This window comes from Oncorhynchus masou, unplaced genomic scaffold, assembly GCF_036934945.1.
Source record: "Oncorhynchus masou masou isolate Uvic2021 unplaced genomic scaffold, UVic_Omas_1.1 unplaced_scaffold_899, whole genome shotgun sequence".
NCBI lineage: Eukaryota > Metazoa > Chordata > Actinopteri > Salmoniformes > Salmonidae > Oncorhynchus > Oncorhynchus masou.
The window spans coordinates 252,999-267,468 of NW_027015460.1; the positions used below are offsets into that span (position 1 = coordinate 252,999).

Here is a 14,470-nt window from a genome sequence, read left to right on the forward strand (position 1 = left end):
CTCCCTGCGGACCTGGCATCCTTTCACTCCCTCCTCTCTACATTTTCCTCCTCTGTCTCTGCTGCTAAAGCCACTTTCTACCACTCTAAATTCCAAGCATCTGCCTCTAACCCTAGGAAGCTCTTTGCCACCTTCTCCTCCCTCCTGAATCCTCCTCCCCCCCTCCCCCCTCCTCCCTCTCTGCAGATGACTTCGTCAACCATTTTGAAAAGAAGGTCGACGACATCCGATCCTCGTTTGCTAAGTCAAACGACACCGCTGGTTCTGCTCACACTGCCCTACCCTGTGCTCTGACCTCTTTCTCCCCTCTCTCTCCAGATGAAATCTCGCTTCTTGTGACGGCCGGCCGCCCAACAACCTGCCCGCTTGACCCTATCCCCTCCTCTCTTCTCCAGACCATTTCCGGAGACCTTCTCCCTTACCTCACCTCGCTCATCAACTCATCCCTGACCGCTGGCTACGTCCCTTCCGTCTTCAAGAGAGCGAGAGTTGCACCCCTTCTGAAAAAACCTACACTCGATCCCTCCGATGTCAACAACTACAGACCAGTATCCCTTCTTTCTTTTCTCTCCAAAACTCTTGAACGTGCCGTCCTTGGCCAGCTCTCCCGCTATCTCTCTCAGAATGACCTTCTTGATCCAAATCAGTCAGGTTTCAAGACTAGTCATTCAACTGAGACTGCTCTTCTCTGTATCACGGAGGCGCTCCGCACTGCTAAAGCTAACTCTCTCTCCTCTGCTCTCATCCTTCTAGACCTATCGGCTGCCTTCGATACTGTGAACCATCAGATCCTCCTCTCCACCCTCTCCGAGTTGGGCATCTCCGGCGCGGCCCACGCTTGGATTGCGTCCTACCTGACAGGTCGCTCCTACCAGGTGGCGTGGCGAGAATCTGTCTCCTCACCACGCGCTCTCACCACTGGTGTCCCCCAGGGCTCTGTTCTAGGCCCTCTCCTATTCTCGCTATACACCAAGTCACTTGGCTCTGTCATAACTTCACATGGTCTCTCCTATCATTGCTATGCAGACGACACACAATTAATCTTCTCCTTTCCCCCTTCTGATGACCAGGTGGCAAATCGCATCTCTGCATGTCTGGCAGACATATCAGTGTGGATGACAGATCACCACCTCAAGCTGAACCTCGGCAAGACGGAGCTGCTCTTCCTCCCGGGGAAGGACTGCCCGTTCCATGATCTCGCCATCACGGTTGACAACTCCATTGTGTCCTCCTCCCAGAGCGCTAAGAACCTTGGCGTGATCCTGGACAACACCCTGTCGTTCTCAACCAACATCATGGCGGTGGCCCGTTCCTGTAGGTTCATGCTCTACAACATCCGCAGAGTACGACCCTGCCTCACACAGGAAGCGGCGCAGGTCCTAATCCAGGCACTTGTCATCTCCCGTCTGGATTACTGCAACTCGCTGTTGGCTGGGCTCCCTGCCTGTGCCATTAAACCCCTACAACTCATCCAGAACGCCGCAGTCCGTCTGGTGTTCAAACTTCCCAAGTTCTCTCACGTCACCCCGCTCCTCCGCTCTCTCCACTGGCTTCCAGTTGAAGCTCGCATCCGCTACAAGACCATGGTGCTTGCCTACGGAGCTGTGAGGGGAACGGCACCGCAGTACCTCCAGGCTCTGATCAGACCCTACACCCAAGCAAGGGCACTGCGTTCATCCACCTCTGGCCTGCTCGCCTCCCTACCATTGAGGAAGTACAGTTCCCGCTCAGCCCAGTCAAAACTGTTCGCTGCTCTGGCCCCCCAATGGTGGAACAAACTCCCTCACGACGCCAGGACAGCGGAGTCAATCACCACCTTCCGGAGACACCTGAAACCCCACCTCTTCAAGGAATACCTAGGATAGGATAAGTAATCCTTCTCACCCCCCCCCCCTTAATGATTTAGATGCACTATTGTAAAGTGGCTGTTCCACTGGATGTCAGAAGCTGAATTCACCAATTTGTAAGTCGCTCTGGATAAGAGCGTCTGCTAAATGACTTAAATGTAATGTAAATGTGTTGTGTGTAGGATGTTGTGTATGGTGTTGCGTTGTGTATTGTGTAGGATGTTGTGTAGGGTGTTGTGTATTGTGTAGGATGTTGTGTAGGGTGTTGCATTGTGTTGTATTGTGTAGGATGTTATGTATGGTGTTGCATTGTGTTGTGTATTGTGTAGGATGTTATGTATGGTGTTGCATTGTGTTGTGTATTGTGTAGGATGTTGTGTAGGGTGTTGTGTATTGTGTATTGTATAGGATGTTGTGTTGTATAGGATGTTGTATTGTGTTGTGTATTGTGTAGGATGTATGGTGTTGCATTGTGTTGTGTATTGTGTAAGATGTTGTGTAGCGTGTTGCATTGTGTTGTGTATTGTGTAAGATGCTGTGTAGCGTGTTGCATTGTGTTGTGTATTGTGTAGGATGTTATGTAGGGTGTTGCATTGTGTTGTGTATTGTGTAGGATGTTGTGTAGGGTGTTGCATTGTGTTGTGTAGGATGCTGTGTTACGTATTGTGTTGGATGATATGTTGTGTATTGTGTAGAAAGTATGGTGTGGTATTGTATTGTGGTATAGCGGTATATACTAGTACCATGTTGTGACTGGTTGTATTGTGTAGAAAGTATGTGTGGTATTGTATTGTGGTACAGCGGTATATACTAGTACCATGCTGTGGCTGGTTGAGTAGCTGTTGGATAGAGGCCTTCCTAGCCAAGAGGAAGTCAGCCAGGGCCTGACGTGGAGAGCTGTCCTCGAGGAGCATGGTGGACACTAGGGCCTCAGCGATGGCTTGGTCAGACACCGCCCGACCACGCAGGACTGACTTACTGTCCAGCAAAATGGTGGATCTGGGAGGGGGGTAGAAGAGAGAGAGAGAGTGCTCCTATATTGAATGTGGTGCTCCTATATTGAATGTGGTGCTCCTATATTGAATGTGGTGCTCCTATATTGACTGTGGTGCTCCTATATTGACTGTGGTGCTCCTATATTGAATGTGGTGCTCCTATATTGAATGTGGTGCTCCTATATTGAATGTGGTGCTCCTATATTGAATGTGGTGCTCCTATATTGAATGTGGTGCTCCTATATTGAATGTGGTGCTCCTATATTGAATGTGGTGCTCCTATATTGAATGTGGTGCTCCTATAATGAATGTGGTGCTCCTATAATGAATGTGGTGCTCCTATATTGAACGTGGTGCTCCTATATTGAACGTGGTGCTCCTATATTGAACGTGGTGCTCCTATATTGAACGTGGTGCTCCTATATTGAACGTGGTGCTCCTATTTTGAACGTGGTGCTCCTATTTTGAACGTGGTGCTCCTAGCCCTGCTGAGGTAGGCTCTTCAATTTCACAGTAAATCCAGATTTGATAATCGTCTCCCTCATCCAAAATTACATCACGGTGACATTCACCTGAAGTGTCCAGCAGCAGCCACCTGCCTGACCAGGATGGGGAAGCGGGCGAGGACGGGGCTGTACTGTGGTCCTCCAGCCTCCAGGTGGAGCTGTCTGTGCAGGTGGCAGCAGAGCAGGTAGAGCTGTGTGGCCTGCAGCAAAAAGGGTGGTAAACCAGGGAGAGGCTATAAGGGTATTTCTGACCAGCATCCCATTGACAGCCCAACTACCCAAACTCTAAAACTGACAGTAACCTCATTTTAACCAATTCTGAAATTAAATATCGGTTGGCTGGTCAGGAGTGTTCATTAAACCAAGAGTTAGCTCGTTAGCATTAGCAGTGCCCTATGATGTGGGTTTACATACATCATTGGCCATATCCAGCTAGTATTAGCAACAACGGCTAAGTTTGATTTGATTTGGATTTAAGTAAGCCATGTCTTCCTATGGGAAATGCTAACAGTCCACTGTCTTAGTAATAAGTGTCTTTACCTGCAGGTACTGAGAGGCCTCCATGGAACTCCAGATCCTCTCTGGGATCTCCAGCAGCAGCTTGATCTGAGAGGCCATGGTGTAGAACCTCTCCTGGGACTGCCTCTGGACCTGGTGTGAAAAGAGAGTTTATAAACACATACAGACAGAGAGAGAATCACAGGGATACACAGTGAGTGATCTGAGAGGCCAAAGGTGTAGAACCTCTCCTGGGACTGCCTCTGGACCTGGTGTGAAAAGAGAGAGTTTATAAACACATACAGACAGAGAGAGAATCACAGGGATACACAGTGATTGATCTGAGAGGTCAAGGTGTAGAACCTCTCCTGGGACTGCCTCTGGACCTGGTGTGAAAAGAGAGAGTTTATAAACACATACAGACAGAGAGCGAGAGAATCACAGGGATACACAGTGAGTGATCTGAGAGGTCAAGGTGTAGAACCTCTCCTGGGACTTGATGGGAGAGCTGGCCTAAGACAGGCTACATTACATACATAAATACAGGGACAGGCAGAGAGACAATCACACAGAGATATAGGGTGTAGTAAATATTGAAACCCACACAGATATACCCATCATTAACATATACCATTCATCTCACAACGGGTGGAACCTGTCGGGGTCTAATCACACATCCCAAACCGTCCAGAAGGGATCGGGGAATGGTATCCTGCAGAACAGTTTGCTGTCGGGGTCTAATCACACATCCCAAACCGTCCAGAAGGGATCGGGGAATGGTATCCTGCAGAACAGTTTGCTGTCGGGGTCTAATCACACATCCCAAACCGTCCAGAAGGGATCGGGGCATTGTATCCTGCAGAACAGTTTGCTATCTAAATCAACAGAACGAGTTAGCCATCACCACCGCTCGTTAGCTTCACAATGGAGCCACATACTTCTTCTTTGCTGTTGCTTTGGGGAACGCTTTTCCCCTGTTTCAGCTTGTGGCAATAGCGGTGCATGTCCTGGATGGACGTAACTACGCTCTCCGAACACTGACGCATCTCTCCGATGGTGTCGGCGGCGTCGATCAAATCGCGGTACCGCTCGCCCACCATCTGACGAAGTTCCTCCTTCTTGTGCTCGATCTCTCCGCGGACATTCCGCTCGATGCCGCGTATCTCCTCGGTGTTGTACCGCTCGAACAGAACCGTCGGGTCTCGGATATCCGAAACCCGGAGAGATTGAGCAGGAACCACGGCCATCGCAGCTGAGCTTCGCTGTAAGCGAAATGCCAACCTGAAGGATCTACAACCCGGAAGACGGAGAGAAACTCACTTCCACGTAAACAATGCACCAGAGGTGGAAAATGAGGAGCCGGGAAAGTAACAGCGCCTCATACGGAACTAATATGTTACTACAACACATCATATGACCGAAACTCAACCTGATACAATATTGCTATTCCTTGAATTATGTAAATCAGCTGGTTTACGATATAAAAAATACATTTATAATTTACTGCAATGAATACAGAAATGTAGCCATGACAAATGCGAGTTTTATATACATGCGTCACACATATGAATTGTTCTGACTTTATTTCCTCCAGTCACATCATAAACGTTTCCTTTGAAAAGACATGGCCAAGAGCAATGGTGGAAATGACTGGCAGTATCTCCCACATTCGGCAAGTCCATGATCACGATACACCTTTACATCTACTTGGAGGAAATGAAGCAGGATTCAAACGACCTTCCCTTGCCCCATGCAAATCAGTGTACAGTGACTCACAGCGACAGGTGCGTCAGTCGGGCAGGTACCCGGAAGAAGAGAGAACAAAAAACAGGAGCTTGTTCGAGTTACAGGTACAATGAACTTCGGATAAAAATATAGAAACGTGTTTGATTACTACCGAAAATATGAGTTTACTGTAATTGTTTATGTTCAAGTGAAGTCAGATATATAGGTAATCTTGGAATATTCTTTAATGGTGAAAGTCTGAGTCTGTAATTCATCAAGATGTCAGTCAGTCAAACACGAACGATAATGATGTTGGTCTTGTGTTAAAGAAGCTAAAAGCAAATAGTGTCCTTTTTAGATGTAAAATAGAGTCTGTATTTGGCTAGTTGATCTATATCTCATCATAGTAGTCTATGTGAAAGTGATCCGGAGAAAAGTACTGTGTCTAGGGCAGAGCAGGTACGCTGAACTCTGATCCAGTTTATGAGGTACATTCAAAATGCAGCATGATCTCCCTTACAATGAAATAACATATTGGTTTTGGTTTTAGGCCTACTTTATAGACCGACATAGTCAGTCAGTCAGGTGCATTGTGATTGTCTATAGAGAATTACCACACGTCTCTTCTCCCAGTGTGTCCTGTACTAACCCTGACCGGTACAGTTATGGACCAGAGAAACTTTGTAGTCTATATCAGAACCACGTCTCTTCTCCCAGTGGGTCCTGTACTAACCCTGACCGGTACAGTTATGGACCAGAGAAACTTTGTAGTCTATATCAGAACCACGTCTCTTCTCCCAGTGTGTCCTGTACTAACCCTGACTGGTACAGTCATGGACCAGAGAAACTTTGTAGTCTATATCAGAACCACGTCTCTTCTCCCAGTGTGTCCTGTACTAACCCTGACCGGTACAGTCATGGACCAGAGAAACCTTGTAGTCTATATCAGAACCACGTCTCTTCTCCCAGTGTGTCCTGTACTAACCCTGACCGGTACAGTTATGGACCAGAAAAACCTTGTAGTCTATATCAGAACCACGTCTCTTCTCCCAGTGTGTCCTGTACTAACCCTGGCTGGTACAGTCATGGACCAGAGAAACCTTGTAGTCTATATCAGAACCACGTCTCTTCTCCCAGTGTGTCCTGTACTAACCCTGACTGGTACAGTTATGGACCAGAGAAACCTTGTAGTCTATATCAGAACCACATCTCTTCTCCCAGTGTGTCCTGTATTTTCTAATCATAATAAACCCTCTACTGTTCTTCTCCAGAGTGTTAAACCTTACTGAGACAAATTCTAGCCCAGCTATAGCCATGGACCAGAAGAGCCTACAGGAAGAGTTTAAGGATCAGTTTACAGACGTGGTGTCCAGACTGCAGTCTAAACAGCTGTTCCAGTCTGACTGGGATATCGCCTCCTTCGCTGTCTTCTTCATCTTCATCGGTAGGAATACACACACACACACACACACAAATATGTACACAATTGACTGTCCATCTTGATCCTTTCAGGCATGGTTCTGCTGCTTGTTGTCCTGGTTCTGATCCGATGTTGTTGCTGTTGCTGCTGTGATGAACAGGTAATGTAGCAATCACTCAATAAAATCTAATGGCCTGTTTCTGTGAGAAATATGTGGTGTATATAGCCTGGTCCCAGATCTGTTGGTATCTATAGCCCGGTCCCAGATCTGTTGGTATCTATAGCCCGGTCTCAGATCTGTTGGTATCTATAGCCTGGTCCCAGATCTGTTGGTATCTATAGCCCGGTCTCAGATCTGTTGGTATCTATAGCCTGGTCTCAGATCTGTTGGTATCTATAGCCTGGTCCCAGATCTGTTGGTATCTATAGCCTGGTCTCAGATCTGTTGGTATCTATTGCCCGGTCCCAGATCTGTTGGTATCTATAGCCCGGTCTCAGATCTGTTGGTATCTATTGCCCGGTCTCAGATCTGTTGGTATCTATTGCCCGGTCTCAGATCTGTTGGTATCTATAGCCCGGTCTCAGATCTGTTGGTATCTATAGCCCGGTCTCAGATCTGTTGGTATCTATAGCCCGGTCTCAGATCTGTTGGTATCTATAGCCTGGTCTCAGATCTGTTGGTATCTATTGCCCGGTCCCAGATCTGTTGGTATCTATAGCCTGGTCTCAGATCTGTTGGTATCTATTGCCCGGTCTCAGATCTGTTGGTATCTATTGCCCGGTCTCAGATCTGTTGGTATCTATAGCCCGGTCTCAGATCTGTTGGTATCTATAGCCCGGTCTCAGATCTGTTGGTATCTATAGCCTGGTCTCAGATCTGGGGTCTCAGATCTGTTGGAATCTATAGCCTGGTCCCAGATCTGTTGGTATCTATAGCCTGGTCCCAGATTTGGTGGTATCTATAGCCCGGTCTTAGATCTGTTGGTATCTATTGCCCGGTCTCAGATCTGTTGGTATCTATTGCCCGGTCTCAGATCTGTTGGTATCTATAGCCTGGTCTCAGATCTGTTGGTATCTATTGCCCGGTCTCAGATCTGTTGGTATCTATAGCCCGGTCTCAGATCTGTTGGTATCTATAGCCCGGTCTCAGATCTGTTGGTATCTATAGCCCGGTCTCAGATCTGTTGGTATCTATAGCCTGGTCTCAGATCTGGGGTCTCAGATCTGTTGGAATCTATAGCCTGGTCCCAGATCTGTTGGTATCTATAGCCTGGTCCCAGATCTATTGGTATCTATAGCCTGGTCCCAGATTTGTTGGTATCTATAGCCCGGTCTCAGATCTATTGGTATCTATAGCCTGGTCCCAGATTTGTTGGTATCTATAGCCCGGTCTCAAATCTGTTGGTATCTATAGCCTGGTCTCAGATCTGTTGGTATCTATTGCCCGGTCTCAGATCTGTTGGTATCTATAGCCCGGTCTCAGATCTGTTGGTATCTATAGCCCGGTCTCAGATCTGTTGGTATCTATAGCCCGGTCTCAGATCTGTTGGTATCTATAGCCTGGTCTCAGATCTGGGGTCTCAGATCTGTTGGAATCTATAGCCTGGTCTCAGATCTGTTGGTATCTATAGCCTGGTCCCAGATCTATTGGTATCTATAGCCTGGTCCCAGATTTGTTGGTATCTATAGCCCGGTCTCAGATCTATTGGTATCTATAGCCTGGTCCCAGATTTGTTGGTATCTATAGCCCGGTCTCAAATCTGTTGGAATCTATAGCCTGGTCTCAGATATGTTGATTTCTATAGCCTGGTCTCAGATCTGTTGGTATCTATAGCCTGGTCTCAGATCTGTTGGTATCTATAGCCTGGTCTCAGATCTGTTGGTTTCTATAGCCCGGTCTCATATCTGTTGGTATCTATAGCCTGGTCTCAGATCTGGTGCTCTTGTCAACAATGTTTGGTGTGAGTTGGCATGATAGCACACAGACTGGCACTCAGGCTGTGGTATACAGGACCACATTTCTGATATGTCAGCCACCCATAGTTTTAATGAGGGAGTTGTATTTGTTTGTTGTACATTTCAAATCACTTCAAAATGAAGCTGTCATTGACTCTATCCTGTCATGTATCATGGTCATTCAGACTCTATCCTGTCATGTATCATGGTCATTCAGACTCTATCCTGTCATGTATCATGGTCATTCAGACTCTATCCTGTCATGTATCATGGTCATTCAGACTCTATCCTGCCTTGTATCATGGTCATTGACTCTATCCTGCCTTGTATCATGGTCATTGACTCTATCCTGTCTTGTATCATGGTCATTGACTCTATCCTGTCTTGTATCATGGTCATTCAGACTCTATCCTGTCATGTATCATGGTCATTCAGACTCTATCCTGTCTTGTATCATGGTCATTCAGACTCTATCCTGTCATGTATCATGGTCATTCAGACTCTATCCTGTCATGTATCATGGTCATTCAGACTCTATCCTGTCTTGTATCATGGTCATTCAGACTCTATCCTGTCATGTATCATGGTCATTCAGACTCTATCCTGTCATGTATCATGGTCATTCAGACTCTATCCTGTCATGTATCATGGTCATTCAGACTCTATCCTGTCATGTATCATGGTCATTCAGACTCTATCCTGTCATGTATCATGGTCATTCAGACTCTATCCTGTCATGGTCATTCAGACTCTATCCTGTCATGTGTCATGGTCATTCAGACTCTATCCTGTCATGTATCATGGTCATTCAGACTCTATCCTGTCTTGCATCATGGTCATTCAGACTCTATCCTGTCATGTATCATGGTCATTCAGACTCTATCCTGTCATGTATCATGGTCATTCAGACTCTATCCTGTCATGTGTCATGGTCATTCAGACTCTATCCTGTCATGTGTCATGGTCATTCAGACTCTATCCTGTCATGTATCATGGTCATTCAGACTCTATCCTGTCATGTATCATGGTCATTCAGACTCTATCCTGTCATGGTCATTCAGACTCTATCCTGTCATGGTCATTCAGACTCTATCCTGTCATGTATCATGGTCGTTCAGACTCTATCCTGTCATGTATCATGGTCATTCAGACTCTATCCTGCCTTGTATCATGGTCATTCAGACTCTATCCTGTCTTGTATCATGGTCATTCAGACTCTATCCTGTCATGTATCATGGTCATTCAGACTCTATCCTGTCATGTATCATGGTCATTCAGACTCTATCCTGTCATGTATCATGGTCATTCAGACTCTATCCTGTCTTGTATCATGGTCATTCAGACTCTATCCTGTCATGTATCATGGTCATTCAGACTCTATCCTGTCATGGTCATTCAGACTCTATCCTGTCTTGTATCATGGTCATTCAGACTCTATCCTGTCATGTATCATGGTCATTCAGACTCTATCCTGTCATGGTCATTCAGACTCTATCCTGTCATGTAATGTATCATGGTCATTCAGACTCTATCCTGTCTTGTATCATGGTCATTCAGACTCTATCCTGTCATGTAATGTATCATGGTCATTCAGACTCTATCCTGTCTTGTATCATGGTCATTCAGACTCTATCCTGTCATGTATCATGGTCATTCAGACTCTATCCTGTCATGTAATGTATCATGGTCATTCAGACTCTATCCTGTCTTGTATCATGGTCATTCAGACTCTATCCTGTCATGTATCATGGTCATTCAGACTCTATCCTGTCATGTTTCATGGTCATTCAGACTCTATCCTGTCATGTTTCATGGTCATTCAGACTCTATCCTGTCTTGTATCATGGTCATTCAGACTCTATCCTGTCATGGTCATTCAGACTCTATCCTGTCATGTATCATGGTCATTCAGACTCTATCCTGTCATGTATCATGGTCATTCAGACTCTATCCTGTCATGTATCATGGTCATTCAGACTCTATCCTGTCATGGTCATTCAGACTCTATCCTGTCATGTATCATGGTCATTCAGACTCTATCCTGTCATGTATCATGGTCATTCAGACTCTATCCTGTCATGTATCATGGTCGTTCAGACTCTATCCTGTCATGTATCATGGTCGTTCAGACTCTATCCTGTCATGTATCATGGTCATTCAGACTCTATCCTGTCTTGGTCATTCAGACTCTATCCTGTCATGTGTCATGGTCATTCAGACTCTATCCTGTCATGTGTCATGGTCATTCAGACTCTATCCTGTCATGGTCATTCAGACTCTATCCTGTCATGTGTCATGGTCATTCAGACTCTATCCTGTCATGTGTCATGGTCATTCAGACTCTATCCTGTCATGTGTCATGGTCATTCAGACTCTATCCTGTCATGTATCATGGTCATTCAGACTCTATCCTGTCATGTATCATGGTCATTCAGACTCTATCCTGTCATGGTCATTCAGACTCTATCCTGTCATGTATCATGGTCATTCAGACTCTATCCTGTCATGTATCATGGTCGTTCAGACTCTATCCTGTCATGTATCATGGTCATTCAGACTCTATCCTGCCTTGTATCATGGTCATTCAGACTCTATCCTGTCTTGTATCATGGTCATTCAGACTCTATCCTGTCATGTATCATGGTCATTCAGACTCTATCCTGTCATGTATCATGGTCATTCAGACTCTATCCTGTCTTGTATCATGGTCATTCAGACTCTATCCTGTCATGTATCATGGTCATTCAGACTCTATCCTGTCATGGTCATTCAGACTCTATCCTGTCTTGTATCATGGTCATTCAGACTCTATCCTGTCATGTATCATGGTCATTCAGACTCTATCCTGTCATGGTCATTCAGACTCTATCCTGTCATGTAATGTATCATGGTCATTCAGACTCTATCCTGTCTTGTATCATGGTCATTCAGACTCTATCCTGTCATGTAATGTATCATGGTCATTCAGACTCTATCCTGTCTTGTATCATGGTCATTCAGACTCTATCCTGTCATGTATCATGGTCATTCAGACTCTATCCTGTCATGTAATGTATCATGGTCATTCAGACTCTATCCTGTCTTGTATCATGGTCATTCAGACTCTATCCTGTCATGTATCATGGTCATTCAGACTCTATCCTGTCATGTTTCATGGTCATTCAGACTCTATCCTGTCATGTTTCATGGTCATTCAGACTCTATCCTGTCATGTATCATGGTCATTCAGACTCTATCCTGTCATGTATCATGGTCGTTCAGACTCTATCCTGTCATGTATCATGGTCGTTCAGACTCTATCCTGTCATGTATCATGGTCATTCAGACTCTATCCTGTCTTGTATCATGGTCATTCAGACTCTATCCTGTCATGTATCATGGTCATTCAGACTCTATCCTGTCATGGTCATTCAGACTCTATCCTGTCATGTATCATGGTCGTTCAGACTCTATCCTGTCATGTATCATGGTCATTCAGACTCTATCCTGTCTTGTATCATGGTCATTCAGACTCTATCCTGTCATGTATCATGGTCATTCAGACTCTATCCTGTCATGGTCATTCAGACTCTATCCTGTCATGTATCATGGTCATTCAGACTCTATCCTGTCATGGTCATTCAGACTCTATCCTGTCATGTAATGTATCATGGTCATTCAGACTCTATCCTGTCATGTAATGTATCATGGTCATTCAGACTCTATCCTGTCATGTATCATGGTCATTCAGACTCTATCCTGTCATGTAATGTATCATGGTCATTCAGACTCTATCCTGTCTTGTATCATGGTCATTCAGACTCTATCCTGTCATGTATCATGGTCATTCAGACTCTATCCTGTCATGTTTCATGGTCATTCAGACTCTATCCTGTCATGTTTCATGGTCATTCAGACTCTATCCTGTCTTGTATCATGGTCATTCAGACTCTATCCTGTCATGTATCATGGTCATTCAGACTCTATCCTGTCATGTAATGTATCATGGTCATTCAGACTCTATCCTGTCATGTAATGTATCATGGTCATTCAGACTCTATCCTGTCTTGTATCATGGTCATTCAGACTCTATCCTGTCATGTAATGTATCATGGTCATTCAGACTCTATCCTGTCTTGTATCATGGTCATTCAGACTCTATCCTGTCTTGTATCATGGTCAGTCAGACTCTATCCTGTCATGGTCATTCAGACTCTATCCTGTCATGGTCATTCAGACTCTATCCTGTCATGTATCATGGTGAAGACCCATCCGTTTGAGTCAGTCCCATCCTACAATAGAGGGTGTTTTAGTGTGACCAGATTTAGCAGGGCTGTATCAAGGAGTCTGTGTCAGACAAGCGTTCACTGCATTTCCTCTGAATAAAGATGTTGAAAGATACATGATTTCCCCTCCTCTCTGTGTTTCCCAACAGCCGAGAAGACACAAAGTGGGTCATGAAAACTTTGGAATGGAGACCTGAAAAGAACTTGGAACAGGATTGAAGATTCCACAATGACGACACTTAGAAAATTGATTAGTCCTTTTTTATAATACATTTTATTTGATGCACTTTAAAATTTGTACTTTTAATCTGTGTGCCAAACCAAGAGTTGTATAACTTGTTTTCATTCTGGTTCCATCTATTTACTTTTGACTGTTGGAAAATGTTGCACTCCCTGTGGTAGCCCAGTTTAGCTGCCGTCTAATGGTGGAAGGTCATATGAATCCGTTTGTTTACTTGTTCCCTGCACGGCTAGCGGTTGTTGCTAGGACGCCAGAAAGGAGAGCAAGGTGAAAACAACCAGAAGATAAAAGGGCTTTCACTTACGGTTCATGAAAAAGTAGGCACCAACTTTTGGGGCGGCAGTGTAGCCTAGTGGTTAGAGCATTGGACTAGTAACCGAAAGGTTGCAAGTTCAAATCCCCGAGCTGACAAGGTACAAAATCTGTCGTTCTGCCCCTGAACAGGCAGTTAACCCACTGTTCCTAGGCCGTCATTGAAAATAAGAATTTGTTCTTAACTGACTTGCCTAGTAAAATAAAGGTTAAATTAAAAATTTGTGTAGTGGAATCAACGCGAGTTCAAAGTTTTGTACTTCGTTTAACGTGTACTTTAAACTTAACTTCTTAAGTGTATGTAATGAGGAACGATAGATAATGTAGTAGTATTGATTCAATGACTTTAATGTAGTTAATTATATTAACAATATAATTCAATGTTGAAACATGTACTTTTTCAAATGATTAAATAATATTTTGTATTGAATCTGTCCTGATTGATTGACCCGAACACTGCTGTATAGCATCTCTTTATTGCGCAGATAATAGATCATACAGTCCACAACATATACATGTATGCATCTCTAAATAGATTTTAAAACACTTGCAGTAATGATTTTTGTTCGACATTGGAATGGATCTTCACTTCACAGGGAATCAAAGGCAAAGTAACATAAGTGCAAAAATCAAAACAATTGAATAAATAAAAACACATTAAAATTAACTGATACAATGACGAATAACAGCTTAAGCGTCGAGGAG

At 44.7% G+C, this 14,470-nt stretch overlaps 2 protein-coding genes across 3 annotated transcripts in view; one reads left to right on the plus strand and one right to left on the minus strand.

The window, feature by feature from the left end:
• cog1 (component of oligomeric golgi complex 1) overlaps positions 1–5,195 on the minus strand; it is a 65,370-nt gene extending 60,175 nt beyond the window's left edge. The window contains exons 1-4 of one of the 2 annotated variants that reach the window (XM_064964046.1): positions 4,785–5,194; positions 3,889–3,999; positions 3,415–3,548; positions 2,665–2,846 (exon numbers count right to left, since the gene is read on the minus strand). In XM_064964046.1, the coding sequence (XP_064820118.1) occupies positions 2,665–2,846; positions 3,415–3,548; positions 3,889–3,999; positions 4,785–5,093 (736 nt within the window). In that variant the 5' untranslated portion in view covers positions 5,094–5,194. Of the gene's footprint in view, positions 1–2,664; positions 2,847–3,414; positions 3,549–3,888; positions 4,000–4,784 lie in introns of both variants that reach the window. The other variant, XM_064964047.1, reaches the window with a different exon arrangement.
• A 395-nt stretch (positions 5,196–5,590) lies between these two features.
• Positions 5,591–14,195, plus strand: LOC135538055 (small integral membrane protein 22-like). The gene is made up of 4 exons (XM_064964048.1): positions 5,591–5,696; positions 6,843–7,015; positions 7,084–7,151; positions 13,362–14,195. Exons 2-4 carry the CDS (start codon positions 6,886–6,888, stop codon positions 13,407–13,409), a joined length of 246 nt encoding a protein of 81 aa, XP_064820120.1. The 5' UTR covers positions 5,591–5,696; positions 6,843–6,885; the 3' UTR covers positions 13,410–14,195.
• Positions 14,196–14,470: the final 275 nt, after the last annotated feature.

Bases quoted from the DNA above. Each gene is read 5' to 3' on its own strand.
- LOC135538055 (XM_064964048.1), top strand. From the start codon at position 6,886: ATGGACCAGAAGAGCCTACAGGAAGAGTTTAAGGATCAGTTTACAGAC. The intron at 7,016-7,083 runs GTAGGAATACAC...TGATCCTTTCAG, and splicing joins TGTCTTCTTCATCTTCATCG to GCATGGTTCTGCTGCTTGTT. The intron at 7,152-13,361 runs GTAATGTAGCAA...GTTTCCCAACAG, and splicing joins GTTGCTGCTGTGATGAACAG to CCGAGAAGACACAAAGTGGG.